Raw genomic sequence first — 18,375 nt, forward strand, 5'->3', positions numbered from 1 at the left:
TAGCCTATCCCTTGAGTAAAGAACCATGAGTGTTTCTAAAAGCCATCTTCCCAAGAAGCTTAAATCCTGTCCTGCTATCTGGTTGATGTTGACACTGAGGGTTCTTTAGCAAAACCCCCCTTTTCATAGAGGGTACAAAGATAAAATGCAGTTTAGACAACATCAGAATAAGGACCCTTCTAGCTAAAAGATGTGGGGCTCCATGAGCCTGGAACTCCGTATTTGGGGAGCTTGAAGTGACCGGGTTGGAAGCCCCTGAGTGTCCACTGGGTCACTGTCAAGGGCTTCAATTCTGTGTATTTTGGCCAGTAGTTTGTTTATACCTTGGTTGTCCACCGAATAATGGTGAGAAGAGGCAAGTATGAGCCACTGTGTTAAGTGCTCAAGGCAAGATGTGTGTAGCTTCGTACCCTGAAACGTAGGTACCATTTTTTTTTTTTTAATCATCTCATGGGTGAGGAAACTAAAGCTCAAAGAAGTGAAGTGACTCACCCAAAGTCCCAGAGAGACTGAGTGGCAGAGGCAAGTCTGTGTTATGCTGGGGCATACTCTGTTCCCAGCAGGCAGGGCCACCACGGAGTTAATGCCTTGGAACAGAGCAGTGTGCTATCGTGCCAGATGATACCGGGGATAACACCAGGGCTGTTTTCAGATATCTGCAGGGTTTCAGGGTCTGGGACGCAGCAGCCCTGCTCTGAGTGTCCCCGGGTCAGCAGTGTGACCAATAATGGTGACATGCATGATTGTGCCTGTGATGAGCCAGGCACTGCTCAGAGCCTTTCACAGCCCCATGTCCCTGCGAGGTTCAGGGGCTATTACTATCTACCTGTCACAGAGGAGTAAACTGAGGTGCAGAGAAGTCAGTTGCTCAAGGGCGCACAGCTGGCTAAGTAGCAGGGCTGGGCCAGGCAGCCTGGCTCCAGAGTCTATGCTCTTAACTGCTGTCCTATCTCACCTGTCAGCCAGAGGGAGGTTGTTTCAAAGAGAACTTAGACATGGGTTTGACAACGTACTAACCACCAGAACAGCTTTAAAATGGAGCCTGGACACAGCGGTGAGTCCCTCCTCTCCTGACGTGCACAAAGAGACGGGAAGTAAATGTGGCTTGGATATTGCTTGGACTGGGAGGAGCTATGCACCAGACAGGAGGTGAAATGAGGTGACCTTAGAGGTCACTCAGCTCCTGGAGTCTAAACTGAGCCTGACGGCGGTGGCACCTCTGACCTCCCATTCCCCAGCCTTTGGCCCTTCAGGTCCATATGCTGCAGGTAATACAAGGTGCCCGGCAAGCTCTGGACCCCGAAACTAGCATCACTTACCTTCCTTGCAGTCGTGTTTGTTGTCATGGAGGACAAAGCCACTGCGACACTGACACTCGTAGCTGCCGAAGGTGTTGACACAGTCTTGCTGGCAGCCGCCGTTATCCTTGGAGCACTCGTCCTTGTCTGCAGGGGAGCAAACAAGGGCAGACCCCAGGTCTGTGCAGGGCTGAAGTCCGGGCAGTCACCCCAGGGGAAGTGGGAGGCCTGGCTGGGCTTCCTCCCCCCGGGAGCTGGGTGGGGAGCGAGAGGCCAAGTTGAGGTGGGGTGCGGCCCTGCACCAAGCGTAGCCAGCCCAGGGGGGCCCAGCTGTGGGGAGAAAAAGTAAAAGTGGGGTGGAGGGAGGTCCAGGTCTGCAACTGACCGGTGTGGGAACCCTCTACCATTACCTGCTTACTGGACAGACGGACAAGTGGAAAAACAGACACACGGACAAGCAGACTGCAAGAGAAAGGAGCAGGACGCAGGGGTCCCTCTTTTACTTCACAACAGGAAATGTCACAGACACCATCAAAATGGGAGGGGGTGGGGGCAGGGAAGGTCCCCTGTCCACGTGAGGGGGACAGGGGGGAGGAGGAGAGCACCAGTTCTGTCCGGCCAGAGGGAGGCAGGCCGGAATGGCAGAGCGGAGGTGGGGGTGGGCGGCACTGAAGCCCCCATCCCATTCCGTCCAAGGTGAGGTTCCTGAGTAACAAAGGGTCCGGGAGACCTGGCAGGCCTCACTGGGGGGTCCGGTTTCTTTTCTGTACTCGGAATTTGAGCTGGTGGGGTCGTCCCCGAGGGGGCTGCAGAGCCGGCCTCTTTTCTGAAACGAGAGAGAGAAGGAGAAAAGGGACCAAGGGGTGGGGGTGGAGGGCAGGGACCAGACAGGGAGAGCAGTGAACACCAGACCCGGGGCCTGGGAGGCAGATCCACAGGGCAGGGCGGGAAGGCAGCAGGGACACACATGCAAGATGGCCATGTCTGGCGCAGCCAGGTCACAGAGGGGTAGCCGGTGGTAGGAGCACAGCAACAGGGGATGGATGGATGGGGAGAAAGCTGGTGGCGGGGAGAAGGCCTGCAGGGATGGGCACAAGATCCGCGCCCTGGGGGAAGAAAAACAGTCTCCCGCAGAGGGGAGCAGTCCACAGAAAGGATGGACCTGGGGGAGAGTTCTGCTCTCTCCTTCTGGCTGCTGCAGCTACGGAGTGTGTTAGACACACACGCACACTCACACCAACACACCCACAGACACAAGTTCCCCTCATGGAGGTCCTGTTGTCTGAACATGGCAGCACAGACACTGACCCACAGGTTCACACTGACCCACACCCCTTCACACACAAATACAGGAGCAGGCACATAGCACACACGCACACACACATTATCAGCCATCCACCCATCTGTGTACACGTGCACACAATAGATACACACTCCAGCATGCTCGTACCTACTGCTGCTCATGTCCAGGGGACCCACACACGCACTCTCTTGTGAACACACAAACGTGCACTGACACAGACAAACACAGGGTCACAGAGGCATGTGCATGTCACACCCACATGTTCACCAGTCTGTCTGTGGTCATTCTGGGGACCAGTGCCTGGCAGAGAGGCAAGCATTCAGGGAAGGTGTGTGGATCGAATGGACACCCAGAATGCCAGAGAGGAACTGTGAGGTAGAAAACCGCCTGCTGGCATTCAAATAGCTAGGTGGGCCTCTGACAAGGGGAGCCCTGTTACTGGTCTCCGTCAGGAGAGGGGCCTGAGATGTAGAGCATTCGCCCCCAGAACACCCTACTTCTCCAATCCATTCTCAGGTGGGCCAGACCTCTTGGGGTCAACAGGAACCCAGGGCCAAGAGGTCGAGTCCCCAAGTCCCTCGGTAGGGCTCTTCAGTTAGAGCATGACAGGGACCCTGATTGAGGGTTTGTGGAAGCTGCCTTTGAACTAGCCCTGCAGGAAAGTGGGGTGGGGTGGGGGGGATGAGCATCCTATGACGGTCCTGGGGTGTCCCCGAGGAACTCACAGGTGACTACACTGGGAGCTCACGGACTGAGCAAAGATTTCCCTGAAATGTTTAACCATGCCTTCCTCTTATTTGCACCCCAAATACCTAGTACAGGGCCTGATGCATAGCAGGGATAAAAAAATACTTGCCCAATGAATGAGTGAATGGGTAAGTGAATGGCTCAATGAATGAATGAGAGAAAAGTAAATCCTGAGGAAGGCCTGCTTTAGCATCCCGGGGTGGGGCCCTGGCACAGTGGGGCCCTGGCCCAGTGGGGGATGGACAGCCTCCCGTCAGAGCCAGGGGGCAGGTTGCAGGAGGGGCAGGAGCAGGGAGTGGGGTGGCCATGGGCCCAGACAAGGAGACGGCACTCACCCTCCAGTGCCAAATGCCCCGGAAGGTGGCTGGGGTCAGACTGAAGGTCTTCAGGCTCTTTCTTCTCCTTCTTGGCTTAGTCTCCTGGCTCGTTGTCCCAAAAGTCCAAAGAGCCCCCTCCTGGGAGCCAGAGTCAGACGCCCCACGCCCTGAGGGCTGGACCTTGATGCCCATGGGTGAGGGTCCTCTGCAGGTTTCTTGTGCGACCGGGCAATGTACGTGTGTGTGCGCAGGTGTGCACATGTGTGTGTGCGTCTCTGTGCAGGGCTGAGGGTGGGGTGGGCACAGTGCCACGCCAGGGCAGGGCAGTAACCGTGGATGGAGAGCCCTGGGCTCTAGGCCTGACAGACGTGGTGTCAGTCCCCCTCTCTCTCCAAGACTGGAGCAACATAAGGGCAGAAAGAGACGAGAGTAAGCAGGTAATGGTTTCCTCGGGGCCAGGCCCACATGAGTAGGTGTTAACATCCCCTCAGCCCTCTGGTGAGCACCTCCTAGGAGTTCCAGGTGAGCACAGGGAAGAAAGGGGTTTGCATTGCAAGGGGAGGATCTCGGAAAGCAGGGGGCAGGGACTGCAGGCACTTGAAGCAGAGCAGAGTGGCTGGCAGTGCCAAGCAGGGAACCAATACCCAGGGACAGTGCATGGCATCCAGGTGGGGCAAGCAGGGGTGTAGGGCGGCCACAGAGGGGGCTGGAGGATGCAGGATCCTGGGCAAAGGAGGGGAAAAGGAAGGCAGCGTGGACGGGCCGTGGGCTTCCTGCCTTCCTGCCACCCCATGCCCAGCCCACCAGGCGTGCTGGGGGTGAGGGTCCCTGGACTGCTCCCCACAAAGCCCTTCCGCTCCCCCACACTCAGTTCCATGGAACTCCTACCCTGCATGCCTGTGTCCTGGATCCTACAGCCTCAGAAAGACCACTAGTTGCTTCCCAGCCTAGCCCCAAGGCCAAGAACAGAGAGATTAATCAAGCAGCAAGAGGTTTCCTGGGACCTCTGGAGGTCAAGCTCAGAGAGGCTAGTATCTACTGTTTATGCCACCTGAAGATGGGGCCATCAAAGGGGCTCGACCTCAAGCCTTACATGGGGAAGTTCTCAATAAACTAAATAACAATAAATACGTAAGTATAATAATAATAAAATAAATGAATGAAAACATTGCTTAAATGAATAATAAAGTAAAATAAAATAAATGCTGGTTGGATCTGAGCCTCCCACTGAGGGTGAAGGGGGAGCAGGAAGGCTTTGGTATCAGAAGGAGGGAGGCTCCTTCCAGGGCATGAACCCATTTGGCACCTGCAGGATCGGATTAGAGATCTGGCCCACAGAGGCCAAAGCAAACACCCTCCTGCTCTCTGCATTTCGTCCTATCCTCTGGCCTCAGGGCCTGCCCTCTCTCAGGCTCCTGACACCTGGACCTCCCTCTCCCTTCATTTCTGCTTGTCTGGGTCCTGCCCACGTCCTGCCCACGTCCTGCCTATGTCCTGCCTGGCCTCAGGCCAGCCGCCAGAGAGCCCTAAGGGCTCAGGAATAATAGGGTTCAGGGCAGAGGGGTTGGCCTGGTGGTGGAGGGCTAGTGGGGGAGCAGTGGACAGACCTTGCTTCGGGCAGCAGGGGGCCTGGGGAGAGCAGGATGCAGCAGCAGGAAGCAGGGGAGTGGAATTGGAGCTGGGGAGTCAAGGTTACCTGAGAAGAAGTGGGCCTTGAAGCCCTTTTTTGGAGACGGTGTTGTCGGACTTGAACTCCACGCGCATGTTGTTATATTGGGAGGTGATGACCTCCGGCTTCTCGGAGCCACAGAACTTGCCGTGCAGCTTGGAGTTCAGCTGTGAGTCCGCTGCGCACCTCCACAAAGTCGTACTTGCACACCTGCAGGGCAGCGCAGCTCCAGGCCCACCTCCTCCAGGAAGCCTCTCCTGACCACCCCACCCAGGAGGCTTCCTGTTCTGTGGCTCCTTTCACCTTCAGTTACCAGCTTTACCAAATCTAACAATTCAAAAGAGGGCCACCCCGCTGCCATTTGATGGCTCTTCTTGTGTTCCCCACACAAGCCCAACACCAGGTCCTTCATTCCCACATGCCACGTGCTCCCGGGGCTTCAAGGCCTTCTTCCCTGAGCTCCCCTGCTTCCCTGAAACCCTCAACATTCTTGGAGTATTTCTTTCAGAGGCTAGGAAGCAGATACTGCGCTGGCTCCCATTGCCTCAGACCTTTCTGCGTCTCCTCAACCCTGGGCGGCACTTACATCGTTGCCCTCGGTCCTCGAAGAAGTCGAACTGCAGGGAGATGCGGTACTGGGTGGGGGCCACCAACTGCAGATGCAGTTTTGTTAGGGGGGTACTCCTTGGGCCAGCCCGGGCTGGTGATGGAGCCATTGAGCTTGGTGAGGAATCCACCACAGGCAGCTGGGGGCACAAGGAGGTGGCATCACCTTCCAGGAGTCCCCGCTCTAGGGAAGGGCAGGAGAAGTGGCTGGGTGCATTGAGGAGGAGATGGGGCTTGGGTCTGGTCTCTCTGGAGGGGAGGTGGCACGGACGGGGCAGGGTATCTTCAAAGTACAAGGAGTTGATGAGTGTGTGCGTGTGGCCACTTCTATTACATGCAGGCCAGGCCATCTGTTGAGAGGGAGGCGGGAGAGGGAGGGGCTCGAGGAAGGCAGCGCCGGTGGGCACAGAGGGGAGGCTGCTCGGAGGTGAGTAGAGAGAAGCCATTCACTAAGACCAGGCTGAGCTGGAGTCGGTGAACCACAAAGTACTGTCACCAGCCTCTTGGAAACATTGATAGAGAGAGGCTGAAACTCAGTGCCCATCTGAAAACAGTGGTTTCCAAATTGTGGATCATGACCTTCTGGTGGGTAATGAAATCAATCCGTAGGTCAATATCAGCATTCAAAAAACAGAATATGGAAAAGGAAAAAAAAAAAAAAAGCCAGAGTACATCACCCTTGGTGACAGTGTATTCTGGGGGATGGAAATATAAAATGTATTCCTTATCCACAAGTGGTAAAGAAAGTGCTAGGGAGTCCTAGCCGTTTCAAGAAGGGGTCTGTCCAAGGGCATGAGAGATCTGGCTAGAGGGTTTAGGGTAGGGAGGAAACAGAGTCCTGGGGTAGTCCAGGAGTACTCACCCTCGCAGCGGCGCTTGTCCGGGGCCAGCTCATACCCAGGGTCACAGCTGCACTTGTAGCTGCCCAGGGTGTTAAGGCACCGCTGTTCACAGCCCCCACGATTCGGCCGAGAGCACTCGTCCACCTCTGCAGGTTGGAAGGAAAGGGCGTCAGTGACTCCCAGGCCAGGGCCCAGGTCCCTTCTCTTGCTTTCTGCTTAAGAGTCAAGTTCAGGGTCCCTCAGGCTTCCTGTGATCTCCCCTAGCCCCATTCCAGAGCGGGAAGTCAGCTTTGGGCCACTCAGCTCTGAGGCCATGGCTTCCAGGGCCCCCCGACCCACCCCCCATGACTGCTCAGGACCCACTCGGTCCCCTGGGGATTCTTCTCATGAGAGCCCCAAAGGGATAGGTAGTGACGTGAAGGAGGGGACAGGGGGATGCTACAGAGCCTTCCTTCTGCTCACACCGGCTGGGCTGGTGGCCATCACCATTTCCTAGTTGCCTCCCCTACGCTTGGTCCTAGCTAAGAACTATTCTTTCATTTCTCTTTCCATCCTTACATGAAGCCTGTGATGGAGGGGATATTATCACCCCCACTTACAGAGGAGGAAATGAGGTTCAGGCAGAACCCTCTGCCCAAGGTCACCGTGATAAATTGTCCATGCTGCCCGGTTTCAGCCCTGAGTTCCTACCTCCTACAGCACTTCCTGCTCTAGGCCTTATGGGCCCTCCTTCTGTACAAACTGTTGGACGTGAAAGCGACTCCTGTGTTGTCATTTTCAATTCATAATCGAGGCACCTACCACGTCTCAGCTATTCTTACGTAAGTTTGTCATTTCCTCAATGAGGTATACAGTTTTTCAGTGGGGTTGACCTTTTCTCCCCAGTTAGGCAATAAATTCAAGGACAGGGGGCCAGAGTCTATGCATCCCTCACAGTCTCTGTGTCGAATGGGTGATGAAGAAGGAATGACCTTATCACACCACTATTCACAATAGCCAGGATGTGGAACCAGACTAACCGTCCGTCAACAGTCATGCCTGTGGTCCATAATATTGTCTGGTACACTTAAAACCGTGTGTCAGAGGATCGTTCGCACGCTAAGAGTTCTTACCACAATGAAATAAGATTTAGCAATGAAATAAGAAAATAACAAGAAAGAAAGGAGGAGACGGAATGGCCACGGGGTGGGGTGGGGTGGAGGGACAGGGTAGGAGGCACCCTTTGAAAAAGTTGACAGCGAAGCCAGCTTTGTTAATGGACCGTCTGAGACGAACTTGAGCCACAGACGCTGGACGTGCTCTTGATGTCATCCGGCTTCTCATAGCCACAGTAGCGCCCGATGAGGGTGCTGCTATCACTGTGCCCGTCACGCACCTCCAGGTAGTCATAGGCACAGCTGTCATGGCGCTCGATCTGGGTGTCGGGGGCTCAATCAGCAGGAGGAGCTCTGGTTGCCAGAACCCAACATCCAGCAGCCCTCAGAGAGGTGGGCTGCCCTGGGGGCAACTGGGGCATGAAGGATCGCAGGGTCTCTGACCTACCTCAAAGGACTGGAAGGTGAGGCCCACGTGGAAGCCCTCAGACACTTGGATCCGCCAGATGCAGACTTTGCTAGGCCGGTAATCGTCTGGGTAATTGGGCGACTGGATGTGGCCATTGTCCTTTTTCACATCTCCCCCACAGATGGCTTTGGGGACACAGTGTGAGGTGGGAAAAGGGGAGGTCAGTGAGAATGCTCTGCCCTGCTCGAAGCCCCTCTCCCCTTCCCACATCCCCCCAGCTTCCCAGGGGGCCCCCTCTCCCATCCCAGCCAATCCCACCTGGATCTCTGCTTCCTCCTCCCTCATGGGCCCTCAATCTTGCCCCTAAGGTGCCAGGAGGGGCTGGTTCTAGGAGCCCAGGGACCCCGTATCTGACTCCTCCCCCTCCTCCATTCTCAGTACCTTCGTAGACTGCAAAGAAGCCCTTCCCGACCCAGTTGCTGCTGCTGCGGAATTCAACCCAGAGGCGGCTGTCGGTGGAGACGATAGGCTCGGGGAGTTTGCCCCCACAGAAGCGGCCTGTGCAGATGGTGTGGACAGAGGGGTAGGGGGGGCCCGAGTGAGTCCCTTTCTCCTTCTTGCACCAGGGCTGTCCCTCCAGGAAGCCTGCCCTCTCTGGGGGGCTCCGGGGCCTCTGGCATATATTCCCAAGACTGCACACCCTTCAGTGGGCCTGTGTCTGGTCCAGGGTTCCAGCTTGGCCTTGAAGAGCCAGTACCCTTCTAGAGGATTTCATATACTTGAGAGATAGGATATGAGTCTGTTTCTAGGAGGAAAAGTGAGTCCTCACAATAACCAACTGTACATGAGAGCATATTACCAATCATACTTACATATATTTTCTTACTTGATCTCCATGTAAACAATAAGAAAGAATGAATACAGCTTTTCTTGTACATTATAAAATGTGTCATTTGATCAAATGCAGGGGATGCCACAGGACCCCAGATAAATCCCAGGATCCGGGGACTAAGTTAGAAAATGTCCCCTTTGAAATAAAAACCCGACAAGAATCCACACAAGTGGACGAGGCTATAGCCATCTGTGGAATTTTTCGTAGTCGAGAAATCAACCAGGGATGCTTTGTGTTCTTAATAAGATGGATGTTTCCCAACTTTCAGGAAGGGAACAGGGGGTGCTGACCTAGGGATGTAAAGTTATAAAAATAAACTGCAATCTTGGAAAAGCTCACACGGCTGCAGGAAGGAAGTGTTGTAATAGCAGCTGCTTTGGGCAATAAGAGATATTCGAGTATCAGAAACTGGGGGGAAAAATATGATTAGCAAGGATTTGTCAGCCTGCTGCCGGCGCAGGCTGTGGGACAAAGGTTCTACTGCTGATGAGCAATCTTGAGTTACTCAGAATGGTGTCCAGACTGAAGGAGAATTCATAAAGCTCCTCAGGCTCGATGCCAATACTCTCTTAGAACACCTCTCTTTGCCCTACATCTATGTCTGTTAAAGCACCTTCTCTCTTTTGGTTCTGACCCACTCATTCCCTACTTATTCCCACCCCCCTGTGTGAACAAGTTTGGACCACCGTGCCATGTAGGTAGCCGCCACTGTGCCGTGGCGGGAGCCCTCATGGTGTACCAGACTGCACTGTGGGCACCCTCAGTCCAGACCTTGCAAACAAACACTCCGAGGGAGACCCACTCTGAGGGAGGCCCTATACCAAGGACCCTGAGGTCCAGACCGGGAAAGGGACTTGCCCAAAGCCACACAGCTAGTTAGTGATGGAGCTCACAGGCATGGTTCCCACAGCAGGGTGCTGCTCTTGGCCGTCCTGGGGGAGCTTGAAGCAGTTCTAAAGCACTCGGCTGCAGAGGAGGCGGGGGTGGGCTGGCTCATTACCTCGGAGGGGTGCCTTTCTCCAGAAGCCATCTCGGACCTCCACATAATCGTACCAGCACAGGCGGCTGCGGTACAGGTCCATGGATGTGAAGTTCAGAATGATCTAGGGGAGCAGGGGGAGGAAGAAGGTTACGCTGCTCTCCACACCTCACAGGCCTCACCCGCCAGCCTCATGACCACTGCCCTGCTTTCATGAGGTGGTTTGCTGCGGGTAACAAAGAGTTAAGGGGTTCCCCAAAGAAGCTCCTGGCACAGAAACGTCACTCCTCCCCAGCTCTGTGCCTGTTTGAGTCCGCATTCTTCCAAGATATCCCAGGCCAGTCCTCCCTGAAAATGCGTGGCCTCATGAATATGTGCGTGAGAAGCCTCATTGTACTGATTCCCTTAGTAAGGAGCCGTGGCGTTGGGTTAAACAAACACAGCTCTCCTCACGGTCAACTTAAGTCATAGAAATCACAGCACCTTGCCCCGAGAAGAGGTCTCCTCAGTGAGAGAAAGGACACAGGTGGCGTATGGTACAGGGCGTCTGAAATAGGGATGAAGGGCCCAGAGGGAACCGGCAGAGGGAAGACAGGCCGCGTCATCATCACGTCTTTATGGAACGCTGACTCTGGATACGAGGTCACGTTAACTGCAGAAGGGAATATCCTTCCACATCCGAATCCTTCTCGTGAACGAGTTTAAGCTACATTCCTGTCAAGGAGCTCAGGACTTAGAAGGACGAGATATGTGCACGAAAAATCACTTAGTAAAAAAAACTCAAGACTCCAACCACATGGGCCTGGGTTTGAATCTCACCTCTGCCTTTCCTGGTGTGAGTCTTTGGGTAAATCACCCAACCTCTCTGAACCTCAGCTACTTCACGGGTAAAATGCAGAACATTCCACCCTGACACAGTACCTCACAGGTACAGGCACCACCCCCAAGTGCCTCCCACTCACAAACTTCTTTCAGCCTCTGAACCCAAATGTTCACCTAATCTTGGAGAAATGTGACACCTTGCTAAGTACCAACTCTCCCAGAAGGAAAGCACATTCATAAGAAGAGAAGCACACTTTCTAGGAGGGAAATGGCTTCCTTAGTAATTTCCAGAATGAGCTCCCAAACCGGTTGCGTATTCTAAGTCCAACAAGCAGAAACTCCAGAGAACAGTTTGCTGGGACCAGTGAGGTGTGTGCACTGGACACGTGATGGCCCAAGGGGCCCACCTGTGTGGTGCCAGCTGGGTTCCCTGCTGGAGGAGAAGGGGGTCTCTCTCCCCTCTGGCTCACTGCCGAGTTAGAAGCAGACAGAGAAAGAGGCCCGAATGAAAAAGATCCCAAAGCAGGTGCTGGCAATTGCTGTCTGCAGCCAGTATCAATGCTGCGACATGTGACCAGTCAAGGAAGAGCTTCTGGCTGATGGTCACACTCTAACACCAGCCCTGTCCGAATTCTTGGTGATTTCAGTATCTACTGCGACGATTCTTCCCATTTCCTGGCCTCTCCGTTCCACGACCTCCTCTCTCCCTGTCTCTGCCCCTTCTCAGCCACACATAGCATGTGCTCCAGACCGTATCCTTCAGAACCTCAAGTTCAAGGACCCCACTCTCCACCCAAATGCCCCAATCTTTCCTTGTTCACTCCCTTTGTATACTGAGCCCATAATCCTTCCAGTTCACTATGACCTTCAATCCCCCGAGCCTATGGCATTTTCACTGCTTGTCACCTTCAGGTCCTCCCATCTCTCCTTACCTAGCTTGGACCCATGGCCCATCTTCCTTCTTTTCTTTTGATTCATAAGTTTAAGTATGTTTATGTTTGGTGACCTTGTATTAACTGTGGTACTCTGAGGTGTAAGCGAGTGCGATCGTGTTTTAAAAAGCCCACTATATCACTCTTGATAATTATTATTAATCTTTGACAGTATTTTTATAAAAATATAAGTCGTGGTATTTTGAAAAACAGGTTGAAAAATCTGTTTCAGCTCTTGCTATGGAGCCAGTGCCCTGTATTTTACCCTTTTAGAAATGAGGAAATATGATTGCAGAGGAAGTTTAATTTCCTATGGAATCCTTGGTGCGTGGCACATAGTAGTTGCTTAATGAATATTTCTTGAACAGAATTTTGCTCTTAGGACTATATTCAATAGATATACTTGCCCGAGTGTATAACACTATAAGTTTCAAGATATTTATGGTAGCATTTTTGAAAACTTGGGAAAACTTCTATCAACCTCCATCACTAGAGACCTGCAGGGGATGATTAAATAATTAAATGAAGGGACATCAAGATGATGGCATGACAAATAGCCATGAAAACGACTGAGTTAGATCTATCTGTGCTGCCATGGAATGATGGCCATGATTTACTGCTGAGTGAAGCGCAAGTTACAGACGACCACACACACACACACACACACACACACACACCTAGAAGGTTATGGAAAGACTGGGGTTTGCAAGAGGATCAAGGGGATACTATTCCATTTTTACCTTATGCATTTCTATATTGTCCAAAACTTTTACAACATGCACATGTTATATATAACAAACAACACAAAAATATCTCTTAAAGAGTTGCGGGATGAAAGAAGGAATGCAGAGGGCTGGATGAGGGCACTCTAGCTTCTAAACTTACACCCTCATCCACGACTCTGGGTGGCCTCGCTGGGCCTGCCAATCAATTTTGCTCACCAGCTGTGCTAAGAACAGTAGCAACTGTCCCCTCCTCCTCGGAAACAACCCTGGCTCTGTCCCGGGCAGATCGGTTCAGACCCTTTAAAGAAGAAACCACACACACCCAGCCGGTGAAACCCCAAAGGGCCCACCCGAGACCTCCTACGTGGCAGGAGGCACCAGAGGTTGCCTCACACGGGAGGAAGCGACCTGTGCTGGTGGTTAGGGATTCCTATAAGGAGGCACCGCCATGACTATATTGAGACCGGAGGTGTCTAATTAAGAGTTGTAACAACTTGTCATGTGGAAACAGCTGTGCTCTGGTGGCAGGGGCACTCCTCTTTGCCAAAGAAAACCTGGCCAGCTCTACCATTTCCTGACGCTGGGCCCATGGCTTCACTTCTTTGAGTCCCAGCGTCTTTGGTATGAAAAATGGAGGTGATCCCCATGACTGCACTGGGGAGTCAGGGGATTCAATGAGATACGGGGTACAGAATCTCCAGGTGCACCCCGCGTGTGCTCCTCGTGTTGGTTGGACGCTCTCAGGGAAGAATTGGGAGAACACGTCACCCCTCAGGGACCCACTGTCTGGCTTCCGTCTGGTCTTGCTGCACCATCTTAGGCCCGTCATTTAACTCCTCTGTGCCTTCATTTCCTTATTTGTAAGACGGTAAAGGTAATAGTACCTGTCTCATAGGCCTGAGGGGAATTAAATTAATGTAGTTAAAGTTTACAGCAGTGTCTGACACATGTCTGTGGAGTTGAGTTTGCTTAAGATATTTTGATATTTGAAATGGTTCAGACCAGAATCCTGGAAGTAAGAGGGAAGCAGATGGGCCAGGGCCCACTCATTTATCAGATGATGAACAGAGCCTGGGACTAGCAGCTGACGTTGACTGAACTCTCACTACGTGCTATGCAGTGCTCTAAGCACGTCATGTACATCAAGTAGTTTAATCCTCAAAGCAGCCTCATGAGGGAGGGAATGTCAGCAGGCCCATTTTACAAAGGGGGAAACAAAAGCACAGAGAAGTTAAGCAACTTTCTCGAGATTATACACCCAATAAAGAGCAAAGCTGGGAGTCAAACCCAGGCCCACTGGCTCTTAAACTTACACCCTGAACCACCACTCTATGTGGCCTCCCCAGGCCTGCCAATCAATTTTGCCCAACAGCTGGGCAAAGGATGAGCCTCAACTTCCCCTCCATCCTCAGAGCCCCACCCCCTTCAGTGCCTGGGAAGCAGGACTTAGGGGAGGGCCTTGCACAGGCCTTGCGCAGGAGGGAGGGCTCATCTCTGTCGGTTGGGGGATGAGAGGTGGAGTCGGGGACGGCGTGACACAGGAGGTGGAATTTGGGTTGGAACTTGAAGAATAGGCAAGATATCAGAAGGCAGGGATGAGACTGAGGGTGGATACTCGTAAATCCAAAAGGCATGGTAAACTTTTATCTTCTTTGCTCCTCTGCAACATTTGACCACGGTCTCCCTCTGAAACCACTTTCCTGCTCACAAAGGCTGGCTTCTCAGCTTGGGCGACACTGTAAATCCTCTTCAGGGTAGCCGCTTATTACGTGCAGTGTAGAGACTTGTGGATCCTCAAAGAAGCCTTCCAAAGAGGCTCTTTCTCTTGCTTGACATACTCCTGACTTGCACAGTTGTATAAGGTAAGTTTGCATTTCTGGCAATAAGCCAAGAACTGGGAAGCCAGTGGAAAACAACCTGTCAGCAGCCAAACAGAGGCCAAAGTCCACCGGCTGACACCGGTGGGTTTATTTAAGGCTTGCTGTTGAAAGAGCATAGACTTTGGAATCAGACAATCCTAGAATTGAATGCTGCTTCCACCACGACGACTGTGTAAACTTGGGCACATTTACTCATGCCCTTTGAGCCTCCGCTCCCTCATCTATCCAATAGGGATATCGTGCCCATGTCACAGAACCGTTGTTAAAGAATAATGAGATCATGCAGGTAAAATGACTGATATTTTGCCTGGCACGTAATTGTTAAGTAACGAAGAGGGGCCGTTATTGTATGACGCCATCCTCTTCTGGCTCCCCAGCCTCCGCAGGCCTTTTAAACAGTCTGTCTCCCAGGGTTCTATCTTTCTTTCACTTACAACTCTACAGTCTCATCCAGGACCGTGGGTGGGTTTTATTTTTTGCTACTTCTACAAGCATGCGTTGATTAACCTGGAATTTTTATCTGCAGCCCACATCTTCCCTGGTCCTCCAGTCGGAGAAGAAGACTCTCCCTGGGAAGTCTTCTGGGAATTATGGGAGGAGCAGGGCCCAGGCACACAGAGGCTCGGCAAAGCCATGTGTCCCACTAGAGACTAGGGCCAGCCCATGCCAGCCCAGCGGAACAGGAAGGAAACGGATCTTGACCAGCTGCCATGCCCCTGCCGACTGAGCGAACCTTCTCAACAGGAAGAAAGGCTTACCCTACTCTGCGCTCCTTGGGGCCGGGAGCTGTCTCATGTACATTTCCATCCCCAGTGCTGGGCACATAGTGGGCACACAGGTGTGCTGAAGGCACTTCAGTAGTTGCTGAAATAGGACAGGGCCTTAGAATACACACAGCATGGTAATCGCAGACTTTGTGTCATAATTCAGGTTCTATGAGATCTTGGGCAAGTTACTTAATTTTTCCAAGTTTGTTTTTTTCTCCTATACAAAATGAGGGCATCATTAATGCCCCGCCTATAATAATATTGTTGTGCTAATTAAAAGATATAACACATAAAGATCTTAACACATGCCCTGGCCAACCAATGCTCCGTAATCATTAGTTGTTATTATTATTTGTGGTGAGATTTCCAAAGGCTGGAATAGTGAGACCCTTGGCAGAGGGATGAAGGATGCCAGGGCACAGTCAGTACAAGATAGCAAAAAGGATTGCAATTTTTAAGTTAGATCAGAACAAGTACAAGGAAGGGATGGGTTCACTTTTAAGGGAAGATGGTAGAACGTTAACCAAAGAAGATGACAGAATGACTCAACCTTCAGTAAAAATCTGCCATTAATGAAAAAATCTTCAAATTACAAAAATAAATAAGCATAGTTTGGAAAGTAAATGAAGTTCAATAACATATAAGGAGTCAGTGAGCCACCTCTTTAAGTTGGCTCTTGTGTCTAGGCTCAAGAATGACATCAGGAGACATAAAAATAACTTGCAGATGTGATCAGTGTCTGTAATTTGAGAACTCAGAACAACAGCTTTCCCCAATTTCAGAAGAGTTGTATGTGGTGCGTGTGCATGTGTGTGTTGGGAGGAGGGGTTTGGAGTGAATTCTGGGAATTGCAAACCACCGAGCTGAATGTCCAATTTCCAATTAAAACAGATGTCTGTGACATTTAGGAAAAAACATTTGATTACGAGGAGTCAGTTTGGGTTAACTTGAAACAAGGCATGTCACAAATTACACTTCCTTTTAAAAGGGGTTTTACTAAGTGGAACAGTAGACTTGATTTGGTTAGGCAATCCATCTACATATTTGGCATTTATTAACCACATCCTGCGCCAGGGATATAAGATGACAAAAGAGTGGTCTCAGAAGAAGCGCACATCCTGGTCAACTAGGTGGTGACCTGTGGCTGGATGGTAATGACCTTAAGTGGTGCCCATAGCTGGTGGAACAACTCTGCCTAAAACCTACCCATTAATGGCTCACCGTCAGTGCAGAGGGAGATCTTTATCTGTCTTGATTCATGGCCCATTCAATATTTTGATCAAGACCAGGTTCCGAAGACCCAGAGGCATGCCTTACCAAATGAGCTCATGACAGAGTAAAAGGGATGGCTACCTGTTGGAAGGTGCAGTTCAGATTCAAAATGATCTTGAGCACTGTTGGAATGAACAATGTGACCAGACATAAAATCTAATCCAGCTCAAGGCTACTTAAGGCTGCACTAGCACATTAAGTACCATGTGCCATTCAAGGGAAACAAAGTCTTAATGCTGACTCTTGGGGGCAATAAAAATACGAAGGACTCAGAAGGTCCAGGGGTGGGTGAGAGGTCCAGACTCCATGTGAAAAGCCTGTAAACGGATCTGAGATACATTTAGAAAAGTGCCTGGCACACAGTAAGTGCTACCTGCGAGTTAGCCTTCATTTACAACTACTGGTAGAAGTCCCTCCTCACTGTAGTGCTGCGTCATTCTTGTGGGGTGGATGTGTTTTACTGTCTCCTGGCTGGTCGCTCACACTACATTGACTATGTGCTCCTACTTTGCAGCCCTGACAGGAGGAGACGCTTAGTTACCTTCTCCCCAGGTGTGACAGAGATGCGCCATACGCAATGCATGTGAGCGGAGTAGCCGTTGGGGTACTCAGGAGAGGAGAAGTTGCCTGTGCTGTCTTGAAGGGTCTCTCCACAGGCTGTCAAGGAAAGGAAATGATTGGGTAACTGGCTGCAGGCACCCGATTCCCCAAACTTCAGGCTTCCCCACCCTGCATCCTGGCATCCTTCAGGGAAAGGAGAATGGCTGAGGAGAGGGGAGGGTCTCGGGTGGTCCTGTCCCTTTAAGATCCACCCCCTTCTCACAGACAAGCTCCCACCATCCTATCTCCCTGCCTAGCGCTACACGATGCCCTGTGGTCAAGGCAACTGGGTTCTAGAGTTAAGGTCCGGTTCCTTTGGTGGACCTCACTCTTCCTCACTCCCTGAGAATTGTTCTGCTCTCCCCATTTTCTGCTCCTAGTGCCCCTCATGCTCCCAGACCCTCAGAAAGTGGGTGGTTCAGCATTTCACCACCACCTGATTCTAGTTCCAGTTTGGTCCATAACTGGAAAACTGCCCCTCCCTGAGGGCCCCCTCCACCAGGCAGCTTTGGCCTTCTCTAAGACTCACAGCTTTAACTTTCCTGGTCCCAAGTCCTGGCCTCTGCCTGCCTGGGGCCATACCCTCCACGCCTCCCTGGCCCGTCCCTCCCTGCCCCAACCTGGGCACTTGTAGAGCTTTCGGGCCTGGGCGATGTCCCCTTTGCTGAGCCGTGTCCTTTGGCCGATGGGAGGTTTCACCCCGTTTACCTCGTACTTGGGAACAATGGTGTCCAGGAAGATGCCCCTGAGGAGGACAAGCCCGATCTGGGTGAGAATCTGATGGAAAGAGGGGTGGCGTGCCTGTGTGCACCCAAGGTCACGACCCTGCCAGAGCCCAGACATTCCTCAACAGGGTCAGGGACGGGTGGAGACATCTCACCCTGTCATTAAGCTGCCCACTGACCAGCAGCCACCCTGCTCCGTGGCAGCCACACCACAGGAGACTGGGGGAGCCCCAGAAACACTTTGGGAGGTCAGGGACATAGGCCTAGGATGCCCTGGGGACCCACTGGTGCCCCACTCAACCTGGCCCCGACTCCCAGCCCCAGGAAAGCTTCAGACCCCTTGTCAATCATGTCTCCAGCCGCACCCTGTCCTGCTTCTGTGGCCCCTGTGCTAATTCAGCCCTGACTGCCCTTCTCCCAGGATGACCCCGTGCCAATGCTTTACCCTGTTGGCATGGCTGCTTCTGAGAGCACCTGGGACAAAGCCAAAGGGCAG

The 18,375-nt window shown here is 52.3% G+C and overlaps 1 protein-coding gene across 1 annotated transcript in view; it reads right to left on the bottom strand.

Moving 5' to 3' along the window:
• Positions 1-18,375, bottom strand: part of BMP1 (bone morphogenetic protein 1) — a 41,644-nt gene that overhangs the window by 10,390 nt on the left and 12,879 nt on the right. The window contains 16 exon segments of the mRNA XM_033135149.1: positions 1,320-1,445; positions 5,362-5,392; positions 5,394-5,495; positions 5,497-5,544; positions 5,921-5,935; positions 5,937-5,994; positions 5,996-6,080; positions 6,803-6,930; positions 8,005-8,041; positions 8,044-8,073; positions 8,076-8,196; positions 8,325-8,470; positions 8,727-8,843; positions 10,178-10,280; positions 17,096-17,211; positions 17,775-17,899. Of these exon segments, the coding sequence (XP_032991040.1) occupies positions 1,320-1,445; positions 5,362-5,392; positions 5,394-5,495; positions 5,497-5,544; positions 5,921-5,935; positions 5,937-5,994; positions 5,996-6,080; positions 6,803-6,930; positions 8,005-8,041; positions 8,044-8,073; positions 8,076-8,196; positions 8,325-8,470; positions 8,727-8,843; positions 10,178-10,280; positions 17,096-17,211; positions 17,775-17,899 (1,388 nt within the window).

This window comes from Rhinolophus ferrumequinum, chromosome 18, assembly GCF_004115265.2.
Source record: "Rhinolophus ferrumequinum isolate MPI-CBG mRhiFer1 chromosome 18, mRhiFer1_v1.p, whole genome shotgun sequence".
NCBI lineage: Eukaryota > Metazoa > Chordata > Mammalia > Chiroptera > Rhinolophidae > Rhinolophus > Rhinolophus ferrumequinum.